The sequence below is a fragment of the Phycodurus eques genome, chromosome 5 (genome assembly GCF_024500275.1).
Source record: "Phycodurus eques isolate BA_2022a chromosome 5, UOR_Pequ_1.1, whole genome shotgun sequence".
Lineage (NCBI taxonomy): Eukaryota > Metazoa > Chordata > Actinopteri > Syngnathiformes > Syngnathidae > Phycodurus > Phycodurus eques.
In genome coordinates this window covers 19,622,768-19,637,679 of record NC_084529.1, presented here as the reverse complement: position 1 = coordinate 19,637,679, position 14,912 = coordinate 19,622,768, and the positions used below count along the sequence as shown (strand labels likewise).

Genomic DNA, 14,912 nt, shown 5'->3' with positions numbered 1-14,912 from the left:
TAAAACACACACACACACGAAAAAAAGTCCTGTTCCACCTAAGAACGTGTAATGACAAGTTGTTTGACAGCTCCTGTCATGGTACATGTGTTCACTTCACAAGATAAGCCCGTTACTTTCACAAATTGATTAAAGGCTTACTGGTTCATAATTAGCATGTGTCCTTCGGGTGTCTTCAAAGAGTGTAAATAGTTTTACTTGATTTTATTTTATTATGCAGTGGTTAACTTTTCTTGTTGAAATGTTGGGAGTTCATCATTAACAATGGAGATATAATCAATACTTTTCTTTGTTGGTTACCCGAGTCCACTTTCGACGGCAGTAAAGTCGCATATTTCAGGGTCACAAATTTGCATTTCAAGCGCACGTTATACCAGTTTTGTGGCCACAGGTGAGTATTTTGTGAGCATGTTATGCCTACTTTGTAGCCACAAAATAATATTTCATGTGAAAGTGAGCAAAAATGTTTTCTTTTCTTTTCTTTTATTTCTTGGCCACAAATTTTTATTTTGTGCGCATTACACTAATTTATATTCCGCGGCCACAAATTAATATTTCGTGCGCACGTTATACCTGTTTTGTGGCCAAACATTAGGATTTCGTGCGCATGCAATACCAATTTACATTTTGTGGATACATTATTCAAATTTCTACTTTTGTGGCGTGCACTGCACATGACCGGGCAGCCAAGACACATGCTCTAAAATGAAGACACAAGAAAGGAAATCTATTTTTATATATTATTGTTTTATTATATGAAATATGAATAATAATCAATTAAGTTGTAATTGTAGTTAAATGCTTTTGATAGTGTTTAGGCCAGCAGAGAAGATTCTGAAGGCACCACTGAAATTTCTATTGATATTTTGACTACAATTTAATGTAATATCTGGGGCGCCATAAGAAGCAATTGCAACTCTTGTAAAACAGCACAATTTTGTTCAGTGGCTCTTTGCTTGAGTCAGATAATATCAGACGGGACATCACAGGCCGGCTGACACACATGCGCACACACTTGCAGTCAGTTAGTCAACCAGCAAGCCAACTAGTCAAGCAGTCAGTCTGAGATTGAGGCAGGCAGGGTGTAGGTTTTTAGACGGGCCCCCACCTTTGTCTGTACAGAGAAGGCCCAGACACAACAGTGGCCGGCCCCTGGCCCCTCACAATGGCCCTCCATACAAAGGCGCACACACTGGGACAATGGGCCCGGCTCAGGGTGGGGGTGGATGGCTTGAGCTGAGGTTGCCCACCTGCACACTTCATGACTGGACCCCTCACACACACACGCGCGAGCACGGCTGCAGGTGTCTTCCTGTGGTTGGCTCACAGGAAGTGGCGGAGGCAACAGAAGACACAGGTGGAGGAGATTACCTAAAGAAAAAAGAGCATCTTTGACAATTACAACCAACTTTCTACAATGTCAAAACACAATTTAAATACTGTCCGTTCACTTACAAACTAAATTCAAACACTATCCATTCACAAACCTATAATTCTGAATACCAGCTTTCCATTCCCATACAAAATGTAAAAAACGTATTGCCATTTACATACAGTTTACTTTTTTTTTTTTCACCACATATATTACCATCATTCAATTTGCATACACATACATTAAATACTGTCTTTCCATTCACATACACAATAATGGAAATATTTGTCTTTATATGTAAATAATGTCAGTCATTCACTACGCACACACACACACTAACAAAATACACTGCAATTCTTCAAGTCAAATCAAAATTTGCACCGTTTATATATATAAACATCATCATAGGCCAACGCAGTACTAAATATATCTTTAACTGATCAGAGCCAGCCACTGCATGCATGTTATTTTTTCAAACCCTATCACTCAATTTACACCCTTTCAACAAATGAAAATATTGATAAATTCTGTCATGCCAAATAAAAAAGGGATTTCCCCCTACTGTACGTGAACTAAGATCCATTTTGAGAAGACATTAAGCTCATTGTGCAAATCGTAAATGCACTAACAACAAAAGAGGGCGTTTCCCTTCCGCTCAGCTTGTCACTTGCCACACTAAAACACCCACAGAAAATCCGTTTGCTCAAAAACACTTTAAGGGGGGGAAAAAAGGAACATATTTTTTAATTATGCGTTTGTGCTTTCACTATTTAACCTCTGCTTTTGTGTTGTTGGCTCTTTATTTTCTCTCCAGGAAAGCCGTTTTCCTGTGATAAATTACACAATGTGACTGGCTGAAGAGATTGGGCTGCTTTCTCCTCACCTTTTGATTGGACAAGCCGCCTGTCAATCATCAGCCTGCTCGTACGTTTACACTGGGATGGAATTCACTTGCATACTTCTAGTATTTTTCCAGAAAAAAAAAAAGTCAAACCTTTAACTAAACACACACACCCACCCATTGATCCATCCATTTTCTGTACCGCTTTATCCTCACAAGGGTCGCGGGCGTACGGGAGCCTATCCCAGTCAAGGCGGGGTACACCCTGAACCGGTCGCCCGCCAATCGCAGGGTATAAACACACAAGATAAAATTGAACCTGAATATACTTATTTTTAATAAACACACACAAGTATATTAAAAATAAATAAGCCACAAGTATATTTAGATTCAAATTTATCTTTTTAATTGATTGCAACATTTTATAACCACACATTACAAAACAAAAAATAAAAAATCCACATCAAATATTTTATTGGGCTCAGTTTGCAACCTTGTTGATATATATATATATATATATATATATATATATATATATATATATATAAAACACCACAAAATGCTTTAAAAAAAATGGAATTACAATAAAGTAAATGCCACTTTGGATAAACGTGAATTAAAAATAACCATTTGTTTTTTTATATTCTACAAAAAGCTTGACATAAATAAGTTAGTATAATTTCTCAGTGTTTTTTTTTTTAACTTTTTTTTTTTTTTTTTTTTTAAACAAAAGAATGTACAAACCAAATATTTACACAAAAGTACACAGGCAATAGTGACTGCATTTCTGAGACGAGCTGATGATGTTTCTCCATCTGGTCCAGTTTGACACTGGGTCAGAACATTAGGCTAAAAAAAAAAATAATAATAATAAAAAAAAAAAAAATAAAAAAAAAAAGCTTTTAGATGCCAACAGCAGCATCCTCAGCAGGCTAAACACAAACAGATATATAAATGTGGATTTAGTTCAAAGTTATCACAAAGTCAAACTATGTGAAGTCAAAAGAAGCACTTGGCGGCCATCAGTTTGGTCTTGTAAAAACATTCAAACCGGATTAATTATGGCGGGCAACTTGAAGAGGAGGGCTTTACACGCGACCTGCAACCTTTCGCACCGTTTTTTTTTTCTCTTCAAAAAGTACCTCGCAACTCCATCGCAGCATTTGTAAAAAAGGCTGAGGTGTGCAAGGAACACAAATGGAAAACAATCAAACTCCAAGAAAAGAAAAAAAAAAATCCTCCATCACAAATATTAGGGCCATTTAAATAGAACAAAATAAAAAATTTTGCAATCCTGCGAGGGGAACATAAAATAGTCGCTACATTTGTACCGCTCTTCACTGACCAGCTTGGAAGATGACCGAGTGAAGATACACTGTCGAGAGACTTCAGCTAAATACATATACTGTATATATTTGTATTTATTATTAATTTTTTTTTTTTTTTTTCCAAAGTCAAGACTGCCTTTCAGTAAATAATAAAACAGCATTTTGGAATCAAACTACACTGCAATTCTTCAAGTCAAATCAAAATTCACACCTTGTTTTGTTTTTAATATATAATATATAAGTATAAAGGATTTGTCTTCAAATCACAATGTTGTTTTATGTGCTACATATGGAGAAAAAAAATATAATTTATATACACACAGGTAGTACAAAAAGGAGCAAATAAACAAAAATCAAACCTAATTGCACACTGCTACATCGACTGCTTTTTCAGAGGCAGTAACTTTACGCAAACAAAAACAAAAAATCTTTTGAGTGCCACAACTTGCTTTTTTTTTTTTTTTTTTTTTTTAATAGTGTTTTTCTTATTCAGTGCTTCAACAGCGTCCTTGAGGAGAGCTGATATGTTTCTCATGATGCGTGTACTTCCTCTTCTTCCAAAACGAGAAAAAAAAAAAAAAAGTTGACCAACACTGGAGGGTTTCCCCCCAAACGTACGCCGAGAAAAATGCTTCTTCAGTTCTGTGAGAGGGGGGAGAACAAAAACAGAAAGGGAGTTATTTAAATACGAATCGGGACATGAAGCTGGACATACATAGCATATACATCAGAGTCAATTACAGACCAAACTGCATAAACATGACCACGAGGAAAGCCTACAACACTTAAAATAATAAATAAATAATAATCCCCCCAAAAATTGTAAAACTATTTTGTTAGATTTGTATACATGTTCATGGAGTAAATTAGGTGTTTTTCAGTAAGAGAACCAGCGGCAGCATAATTATAACAGCAATGCAGTGTAAACATTTCCAGTACTATAAGGGAAGTTTTAAGCACTCAAGCAAGCAAATTAAGTGACTGCACACTTGTGATTTTGAACTCGGCACATCAAAACTACAAAAATAATCACAATAAAATGCAACCCTCGTCAATAAAAAATTTCTGAGGGCAAATTGTAGCATGAAATTAATGATAAATTAAATCAAAACAGCTCTCTAAAGTGACATACTCCGCAAATTGGAACATTTTTGGCTTATGGTGTTGAATTAATATTATTAGAGCAAAGCCTGCAACAAAAAAAAATACTTGCAGTATATATTTATACATGAATACCATACTAAGCATGCAAAACTGCACTCTTGATTTAAAAAAACAAACAAACAAACAAACAAAAAAAAACCATTAGTTTAACAAATTAGTTTTAAAGCTCTCCACCGTGAGATAACACGCAAATTAGAAAGGTTTGGGGTTCGGAATATCTTGACAAGCAGCGTGCAAAAAGCATGCATCGTAAATCGTGGAAAACACGACAACTTAACTCGACAAAAGCACAAAACCGTGTAAGTTTGCAGTTTTGCACACACAGGGGCGTCGACAGATGTGCACGCAAGAGAACAGTCCCCCTCCCCTCCCCCACCCCCTCCGCCTTGCGTACACGCGCATGAGGGCAGTGGCTGCTGACGTGTTACTACTACTACGCTCGCAGTCACGCACGCGAGTTGTTTACAACTCGCGAACCAGGTGCAGCGAAAAAATAATAATAAAAAAAATTAAAAAAACAAACGTGCGCGCATCCGTCGCACGCGCAAACACGCCACTGCGAGCGCGTGCGTGGACGCAGACTTGCCAAAACTACACGTAATAGCACTTTCACACAATTAGTAATGTTTGTCCGTACATTCACACATTATATAAAATTATCTTTACATAATTTTATATTTTTTAAACTTGTTTACTGCTGTTATCTTATTTTTTTAGAAACATTTGTCTGTACATTCACAACAAACTCTTACTACTACTAAAACCACTACTAGCCGATGTAGTAGTAGTAGTAGTAGTAGTAGTAGTAGTGAATGGAGGAAAGACAGCCTTTGATCACAGCACTTGTGTGGAGTCCATTTGTAGCAAAACAAACTCTCACCGTCGGTCTCACGTTTGTCTCCCCGGGCTTCCGCTGCTCTTTCTGGGCGTGTGTTCGGCGGCACGGCTCCGGTTCGGAAACTCAGCCGGGCTGCTGTGCGACCTCTTACTTTGGGTTGAGGGCTCTGGGAAAAGCATAAAAAGGTGTAAAAAATAAAAATACACAAAATAAAAAAATAATTAAAAAAAAAATTAAAATAAAAAAAATTACAAAATGGGACGACACGAAATGTGGAGTAGTCCGTTGGGGAGGTTAATTAAGTACCGTGACAGGCAGGTCTCTTCCTCAACGCGGTGCACTGCTCCGGGCACGACGTCGGCCCACCGGCTCGCTCCTCCTCGGGCTCCCCGACGACACAGCGGTGGTTTCCGTTTACATCCACACGGTTATTCCCCGAAGCCCCCCGCCTCGGCGGCCGCGTATAAAAGTCCGGCACGTCGCAACAGTCCACCAGCTCCCAGCGGAACCCGGCGTTGTTTTCCAGCGGGTCGTCCGAGGCGAAATCGAAGCTCCACTTAGCGGCGGCGGCCTCTTCCAACTCCCGCAGGTGTCCCTTTAAATCCCGCCGGAGCTCGTCGTGGTCCACCGAGCCGAAGAGGTTGCGGCAGGCTGACGGCTTCGGGTGCCCCGACAAGCGCGGCTCGTTCCGCTCCAACGTCGGGCTCCCGCTGGAAAGTCGAACATCGGACATTTTTTTGTGTTGTTTTTATCCCCCCCCCCCCCCCCACCCCTCCACCACCACCGACAAACACACACAAACACAGCCGGGAGCGTCCACTTTTTTTCGGGGTGAAAAACAACAACTCTTCGCTGGGTAAGATCCAAAAATATAATAAGCTACGTAGGTTGAAGAGGGGAAAAGGGAGAAAAAAAAGCCGTTCACGCCATTCAACCGATAACCGCGATAGCTCTGCGTCGCCTCCGCCAACTCGCAGCCGCTTCTTGTCACTTTAAATCCGCTGGGAAAATAAAAACAAAACAGAGAAAATGCACACAGGAGCTTCCCCGAAGCCAATATGGCGATGAGGTAGACCGACTTGGTTAGCGAGCTTGACGCCAGGGAGGCAGAGAGGGGGCGGGCACAACAAACATGATTGACACGCAGGCGCTGTTTAAACCTAAAGGCGAACGATGGTTGGTCCAAAAAGCCTTTTGAGCCCGCCCTCTTGTTTGAAAGTGGCCCACGAAAGACGAGAGGGCGGGACCAAGCGGCCACCTTGTTTGTTTTGCTCCATGTTACGTGCGCCCATTTTTAAGAGAACTGCATGTACTGTCGTTTACATGTGACGTCGCAAAGAACTGCAAACTTTCATTATGATTGGCGTGGACAGGACACTCTAGAAACTTCCCAGTGGCAGATTCGGGGGAAAAAAACATAATAATAATAATAATATATATATATATATATATATATATATATATATATATATATATATATAAACCTACAGTAACTAGTGGTTTTTTTTTAAATTTAATCCACCTTTAAAAAGTCTGAAAAATACACAGGCTTAATGTCCAGGATGTTGGCTCTCCTTGGCACCAATACCTTCACATTTTACTGTTTTCTCTGACAGTGGTTCTTGAAAAATATTTAGCACTCCAGGTGCCTACCATCATCGTAACCAACATTAAAATGCACTAGTGTAGTAGTTTTATTACTTAAAAGTATATTATTGTAAGCCACTGTAACATTATGCATAGTTCAAACATCAATAATGTGCTTTACTATAAGAAAATAAACTGTACTTAACTAATGATTCAATTAAAATGTATTGCATATAAGTTAAATAATAAAATGTACCTAAGTAAATGTTGCAAAACAGTTCAAAATGATTACGTGCGAAATGAGTATCACTGCTCTCTGACATTTTCTTGATACTTCTTCAGGAAGAAACCATTTGTCTCAGATAGCAAACAACAATAACATAAAACAATAAAAATAAAAATAGCGGGGGGAAAAAAATTCAAAAGTAAAAGATTGACACCACTCACCTAAAGAATACAAAATAATACTCTCTTAAGTCCCTAAGAGTAAAAAAAATAAGTATATCCTTAAGTGAAGGCACTATACGATTTAGGATTGTGTAATACAGTCATGGTTGCATTAATGTTGGCCACATACATTTCAAGGAATAAAATAATAATAATAATAATGTTTTAATAGTGAAGGCTGTTAGCCCTAAAACATGGTGCCATTTGATTCTGTGTGAGTTCATCTACCTGCTGGAGCCTGCTTAGTTCCACCGCCATTTGATGCTTAGGACAACGCCTCCCCCTGCTGTTCGTTTAGTGGCAGTTTAAAAGTGAGCAGGCGAGAGGCAACGTTTAAATAAAATCATTTTAATAATCATAGTTTAGGATATACATTATGTCTGTGCAATATTTATATGCAAAGCAAAATAAAAGTCACTTCCACACAGACCTTTCAGAGACTGAGCCATTTGATAATATAGAAGTTCTTCTTGCCCACTCGGACCAGCGTGAGTCCATTGGCCAGAATGTGGAGCTTGGGGATCAGTACCTGCTCGGGTTTGTCCGTCCGCTCGTGGTTGAGCCACACCGCTCCCTCCGAAACCATCCGATACCTACACAAAAGCGAAAATAAAGCAGAAGCAAAAGCAATCAATTCCTGCGCCACTGTTGTCGCGAATACGAGAAGCGTGAAGACGTGACAATTAAGAGACGGTTGACTTCTAAGGGCTCAAATGAGCGCTTTTGTGAATGGAGTATGGTGAAGACCTGCCCGATGCCACGCAGGGATGATATTGTAAGTATATATAATTAGCGTGCTCGCTGATGTGAAATGACTGTTTTGGTGGTTGTAGCCAGTCAGTGCCGTTATGGCTTTTATTATCCCCCTGGGTGTGCGAGTACAATGGAACTTGAAAAATGCTGCTTTCTCACTCATTTTATGGTTTGAACTGTTTAATTTTCCTGCTGCAATTTTGTCTTTGCAAAAGCAGAAATGTTTATGGGTCAATTTGACCTGCTTTCACCTTGACATGTATATAGTAAATATAATTGTTTTCTCGCCCACCTGGGCGGTATCTCTTTCAAGCTTGGGTGCTCTACCGGAGGCCTGGGAGCTTGAGGGTTCTGCGCAGAATCTTAGCTGTTCCCAGTACTGTGTTCTTCTCGACGGAGATGTCAGATGTTATTCCTGGTATTTGCTGGAGCCACCCTCCCAGCTCGGGGGTTACTGCCCATAGTGCTCCGATCACTACGAGCACCACTATTGCCTTCACCATCCACATTTTCTCCAGTTCTTCCTTCAGTCCTTGGTATTTCTCCAGCTTTTCAGGTTCCTTTTTCCAAATGTTGCTATCACTCGGGATTTTTACATTTATCACGACAGCTGTCTTCTGATGTTTATCTTTATGTTTTATCTTTGTGTACAGCCTCAGGATACCGGACTTGGGGTTGAACCCTTCGTAAATTGTAAGGAGCTTTCTTTTCTTGATGGCAGTGGCTTGCATCCTTTCCAGTGGTCAGGGTAGTAAGCCAGGGTATACCTGATTTCTGGAAGGGCATAGGTGTGGATGGCCTGGATCATATTCTTGCCATTTAGCTGACTATTCAGGATCTGCCTCACCCTCTTTAGGTATTTGGCTGTGGCTGTCCTTCGAGCTGTCTGCTCATGGTTGCCATTTGCCTGTGGAATTGCAAGGTATTTGTAGCTGTCCTGCACATCTGTTATGCTGCCATCAGGTAGTTCTATCAACAATGCCTTTCTGTGCTCTGCTAGTGTATTGATCCACATGCCTACTCATTTTAGCTGCTATGATGCCTGACAGGAGCTTTCATGTGGTGGCTGAGGACTACCCGACCTTGGGTTAGCCATTCTGGGTGGCACCCCGATGTTAGGAGCTCATTCATTTGTGCTGCCAGGCGTTCATGGAGAGCAATTAGCTTCTTTAGCCAGTAGGTGTGAATCATGCCGGGCCCTGGTGCTGTTCAGATCTTCTTAGACACTCTTGCTTGGATATCCTGCCACTGCTATGACTACTGGTTCTTGTTGTGGGAGGTTGCCGTGCTCCGCTTGTAAGTCTGCCAGCCTTTGGGCGTTGGTATTGTGTGATGCCTCCTTCTCCCGGGTACTCTTCCAGTATTGCTCTGTCTCAACCTTGGGCTGGTCTGTTTTCAGTCTTACTTCCTTGCCACTGAGAGTAAACCCAGTTAGCTGGGTTTTTTGAGAACATCATGTTTATTCTCCTAGCCTCGAACTCTCTTGTATACCTTTTGCAGGCAGTGTGTGTGTATATATATATATATATATATATATATATATATATATATACACACACATATATATATATATATATACATATATATACACACACACACACACACACATATATATATACACATATATATAAATAAACACACACACACATAAGGCGCACATAAAAGTCTTAAATTTTCTCCAAAATGGACGGGGCGCCTTATAATGCGGTGCGCTTTGTGTGTGCACCGAGTTCCAAAATTTGTAAATGTTGTTATGTGTCTTTGATGAGTGCTCCACTTGACTGACTGGGAGCATTTCCTGCCGACACGCTGCTTATATAGAGAAAAGCCGGACGTGACTGAGGACAGCATGCGGATGTAAAGGGGGAAAGATGCGCGTGAAGGAGGACGCTAAAGGCACGCCCCCAGTATGTATATAGCGCCGGGGTCTGCATTGTGCAAAACAACATCGGTTTGGCTAAGGACCCCCGAAAATGGCACCTACGAAGAGACACGCTTACGAAGCACAGTTTAAACTGCAAGCTGTCAATTACGCGGAGGAACATGGGAATCGAGCAGCCGCGAGAGAATTCAAAATCAACGAATCCATGGTTCGCAAGTGGAGGAAGCAGGAAAACGAGCTTCGCCAAGTCAAGAAGACAAACCGGAGTTTCCGCGGAAACGAGGCGAGGTGGCCCGAGTTGGAAGACCAACTCGAGCAATGGATTAATGAACAAAGAACAGCCGGGAGAAGCGTCTCTGCAGTCACCATTCGACTGAGTGCAATAACGCTTGCAGAAGAAATTAAAATCAAACATTTTCAAGGAGGTCCGTCTTGGTGCTTTTGTTTTATGAAACTGCGCCATCGATCCATCCGGGCAAGGACTACCGTGGCGCAGCAACCTCCGGCGGATTACAAGGAAAAGCCGGCCATCTTCCGCTCCTACTGCAGTAAAAAGATTGCCGACAAACACATCCAGCCCAACCACATCACCAACATGGACGAGGTGCCGTTCACTTTCGACATCCCGGTGAACCACACTGTAGAGAAGAAGGGGACCACCACGGTAGCGATACGCACAACGGGGCACAAGAAGTCGGCTTTTACTGTTGTGCTTGGTTGCCATGGTAATGGACAGAAACTGCCCCCTATGGTAATTTTTAAGAAGAAGACGCCGCCCAAAGAAAAGTTTCCAGCCGAAGTCATCGTTAAGGCCAATCAAAAGGGCTGGATGGACGAGGAGAAAATGAGAGAGTGGCTGAGTGAGGTGTACGTAAAGAGACCGGATGGTTTTTTCCACGCGTCACCGTCCCTGTTGATCTGTGACTCCATGCGCGCCCACCTCACAGCCGCTGTGAAAAACCAAGTGCAACTAAGACTGGGAGGCAACGCCGGCGAGTTACGCCACCATATGTGAATGGATTGTGGATGTCTGGGCTAAGGTATCTGCTTTGACTGTTGTCCTAGCTTTCGCGAAAGCCGGCATCATTGCTGAACAGCCCCCCGGCGACGAGACTGACTCTGACAGATGAGAGGGAACCCGGCGTGTTTGTTGGAGAACTTGCCCAGCTGTTCATTTCGGTTACAGAAGATGAGGACTTTGATGGATTTGTGGATGAGGATTGATCAAAAAATAACGTGATTACATTGTTAAATACTTCAATAAGGTATACAACCGAACTCAGTTTTGCTCCTGCTGGCTTTTTAAAAACATTGTTTTAGCGTGCATGCATGCTACCGTATGTTTTAAGATAGCGTATGTTTTACCATGCCTGCGCCCAACAATATGGTGCGCCTTATGTATGTGTTAAATACAGAAATAGACCCCGTAACTGAGACTGCGCCTATTAATATGGTGCGCCGTATGGTTGTGAAAATAAGGTACATACATATATACACACACACACACACACACACACACATATATACACACACACAGAGAGAGAGAGACACATACCCTTTGGGACCCTCTGGGATGGCTTTGACCAACCGGCACGCGTCGATGACGGTGGTCCCCGGCTCCAGCAGCAGTTCGTGGAAGGGAGCCTCTCGGAAGAGCTCCTGCAGCTCCAAGTCGCTCATCTCTTCCAGCGCCTGCACGCTGCTGTGGTACAGAGTGTTGGTGCATCTGTAGAAAAGAACATTCACATTTATACAACTTTAAAGAGTACCAAGCATCTATCAGGCCAGATGTGGATGAGAGATGGATAGATAATTGATATATACTGTAGATAGACTTGGTATCCAAAGTCATAAATACTAAAAGGAGGGGTAACCATTGTAAACATGATCCCATTTGAACAACATGCAAAGCAGTAACACAGAGGCCAAAGGAACTTGTCCATACTAAGCACAACAACATGCACTGGACAGCTTCAACTTGCAGCTTTTGGAAAAGTTGAGCAAACCCAAAGCGGTAATGTGGCCATGTCAACCACAACAAAAATACACTAACCAAAGGTTGAACTTGAACCTTTTGGAACTTCTGAACTTGAATTTCGACACCAATTACCTGTCCAGCCCTACGTTTAAACTGTGAGGTTTTTCATGCTTCGTCCCGGATCTGAAGCAGAAAGCCTGAACAGCCACTTCGCCTGCCTGTCTTTATGTGACACTAATAATGCCAAACAGATTTGAAAAAAAACTTACATGACATATACAGTATATGTAGCTAGCTAGATGGATAGGATTCTGACCTCTTGGCACTCCCGAGGCCCTCCTTCCCATGTACCAGCTTTGTCACCTCCGCTGCCAGTCGTTTATGTGCCAGCCGTTTAGCAGGATCCGCTCTCTGCTGCTCCATCAGGCGCTCTACTTCGGCCAGAGGCAGGAAGGTGAACAGCTTTAGGTACCTTTAGGACACACAAACGAGTACTATCCGTCACACAAATATGCTACTTGCGAGTTCTTCAATTTGGGGGTACCTCACCCACCCTTCCACGCTGGCGTCAGGCTGCCGGAGGAAAAACTGGTAGAGCTCGAAGGGAGACGTCCTGTCACGGTCGAGCCACACGGCGTTCCCCGCCGTCTTGCCCAGCTTGTCCCCCGTCGAGCTGGTGACCAGTGGAAGGGTGAGGCCGTACACCTCCTCACTGCTCACCCTGGAGGGGAAGCAAGAAAGAGGCGCTCAAGTCTGGAGTGGACGTCTCCATGATCACGTTATTCATGATCATTCAGTCGCTTAATAGTCAGGTCTAAGGCCCGCCGCACACCGTGCGACGCGACTGAATTGTCACACAGGGTTATGCAAGTAGTTTTCTCGAGTGGCCGCCCGTCTGCAACTAGTTTTGCTGCGATTCAAAATGTGAATTCCAAATGAGCGGTGCTGCTATGTCGCAGATCTAACGGCCTATCAAAAATGCCACGGTATATCACATGCGCTTTCACAGCAAAAATTACATTTTTGGGGCATCAAGCAACATCTAGTGAGCCAGATGCCGCCAAGCTGTACCAATACAATATACAATAGTAACATAGTTTTATTACAATAATACGTAACATTTCATTTGTACCTTAGGCTAAAAAGCAAAGCGTGAACAGTCTCTGCTGTCAAAATGCACAAATGCAGTCAATAGATGGATGTTAGCGTGGTAACAGCCTTCCAAATATCCACGTCTCATTTATTACTTGCCTGTTTTCTCTCCTATTACTAGGGCTGCAACTAACGATTATTTTGGTAACCGATCAATCTGTCGATTGTTTTTTCAATTAACTACACAAAACATTTTTTTTAGATTTCCATCGCTTTATTAAAAAATAGGACACTGGGCACAGTCACTGGTTTGGTCCGTAACCTGTCAGAAAGTAGAGAAAAATGTTGAACATTGTTTTCCAATGTAAAAGCAAGTCTTCATTTGATGAAACACAAAGATAATCCGTCTGATCCCATGGAGGACTACAGAAATGTGAGCATATTTACTGTTGAGAGGCTGAAATTTGAGGATTTGGTCAATTTTAAGTTGAACAATGTCTCGAAATGATGAATTGATTTCCAAAATAGTTGTCAATTAATTTGATAATCAAGTAATTGTTGCCCCCCTACACGGCAGCATTAACCTACTCGGGATTTCACCTGTTGAACCCAAGTAACTACACGTAATCGCAGAAAAACTCAACTATTCGCGCCTATCCAGGTAGCGAAGCAGGCGCTGACGAGCCAGCTTTTTCGCACTTCCAGCGCATTTCCTCCCCCAAATCAAATAATATTCTGTAGGAGATTTATTGATATGGGTAATGTTGTAAAAGTCGTTTGAAATGGTATTTAAGTGTTTGTGGAATCACAGCTTGGGAGCGCGAGCACAGTATTTTACTTGTGAATGAAGTCGTGGCCGGACATGAGGTTGCCCAGCTGGTCGGTGCCCCCTAGCTGGATCTTGCAGCCGTAGATTTGGTTCAGGTGGTGGAAGTCGTAGGCCTGGAACGCCTGGTACGTGAACTCGGTCAGGCTCATTCCCTCCGAGCTCCGCAGCCTGGACTGGACGCTGTGGCGGCTCAGCATGGTGCCCATGCGTAAGTGCCTCCCGGCTTCCGACAGGAATTTCACCACGTTCCAGTCTTTATACCAGCTCAGGTTGTTCAGCACAGTCACGGTTCCCGGCGTCTTGGAGCCGTCGTGGAAGTTCAACTCGTGGTTGGTGAAGATTCTGTAGATGCTCTCGCGGATGCGGCGGGTGTTCGCCTCCACGACGTCCGCGCACAGTTGCTCCCGTTCGCTCGTTTTCCCACTCGGGTCGCCGATCTGCGCCGTGGCCCCGCCGAGTACGACGAGCACGTGGTGGCCCGCGCTTCGGAAGTGCAGCAGGCCGATAAGGGCGAGCAGGTTGCCGACGTGGAGGCTGTCGGCCGTGGGGTCGAAGCCGCAATACACGGTCTGAGCCCCGGACTGCAGCAAGGCAGGGAGTCGTTCGTGCGCCGCGTCATCCGGGAAAGACTCCTTGACAATTCCGCGTTTGTAAAGACCCTGGATCAGCCCCGTACGCGCAGAGATAGAACAGTGAAATTTGCATTTCAGTGCGAAGCTTGTCGTTAGCGGAACACAAGACTTGTGTCGTAAAAAATAGCGGCAGACTCGGGCCATGGACGCCGCCATGTTGACCCCGAGA

At 42.9% G+C, this 14,912-nt stretch overlaps 2 protein-coding genes across 2 annotated transcripts; both read right to left on the bottom strand.

Annotated features, from left to right (window-relative positions):
- Positions 1-3,990: 3,990 nt before the first annotated feature.
- cdkn1bb (cyclin dependent kinase inhibitor 1Bb) lies at positions 3,991-6,868 on the bottom strand. The gene is made up of 3 exons (XM_061677971.1): positions 5,850-6,868; positions 5,586-5,709; positions 3,991-4,183 (listed from the first exon to the last, which is right to left on the bottom strand). Exons 1-2 carry the CDS (start codon positions 6,274-6,276, stop codon positions 5,594-5,596), a joined length of 543 nt encoding a protein of 180 aa, XP_061533955.1. The 5' UTR covers positions 6,277-6,868; the 3' UTR covers positions 3,991-4,183; positions 5,586-5,593.
- A 1,037-nt stretch (positions 6,869-7,905) lies between these two features.
- yars2 (tyrosyl-tRNA synthetase 2, mitochondrial) lies at positions 7,906-14,910 on the bottom strand. Its single transcript, XM_061676760.1, has 5 exons — positions 14,121-14,910; positions 12,744-12,911; positions 12,507-12,662; positions 11,768-11,938; positions 7,906-8,170 (listed from the first exon to the last, which is right to left on the bottom strand). The coding sequence occupies exons 1-5, from the start codon at positions 14,897-14,899 to the stop codon at positions 8,011-8,013; spliced, it is 1,434 nt and encodes a 477-aa protein (XP_061532744.1). The 5' UTR covers positions 14,900-14,910; the 3' UTR covers positions 7,906-8,010.
- Between the last annotated feature and the right edge of the window lie 2 nt (positions 14,911-14,912).

What these genes read in the sequence shown, in the direction of transcription:
- cdkn1bb (XM_061677971.1), bottom strand. Translation starts at nt 6,276, where the DNA reads ATGTCCGATGTTCGACTTTCCAGCGGGAGCCCGACGTTGGAGCGGAAC. An exon ending in GAAGAGACCTGCCTGTCACG is followed by an intron (nt 5,710 to 5,849) that starts GTACTTAATTAA and finishes TGCTTTTCCCAG; the next exon opens with AGCCCTCAACCCAAAGTAAG.
- yars2 (XM_061676760.1), bottom strand. Translation starts at nt 14,899, where the DNA reads ATGGCGGCGTCCATGGCCCGAGTCTGCCGCTATTTTTTACGACACAAG. An exon ending in CCTGACGCCAGCGTGGAAGG is followed by an intron (nt 12,663 to 12,743) that starts GTGGGTGAGGTA and finishes TGTGTCCTAAAG; the next exon opens with GTACCTAAAGCTGTTCACCT. An exon ending in ATCCCAGAGGGTCCCAAAGG is followed by an intron (nt 8,171 to 11,767) that starts GTATGTGTCTCT and finishes GCTTTTGTGTAG; the next exon opens with GTATCGGATGGTTTCGGAGG.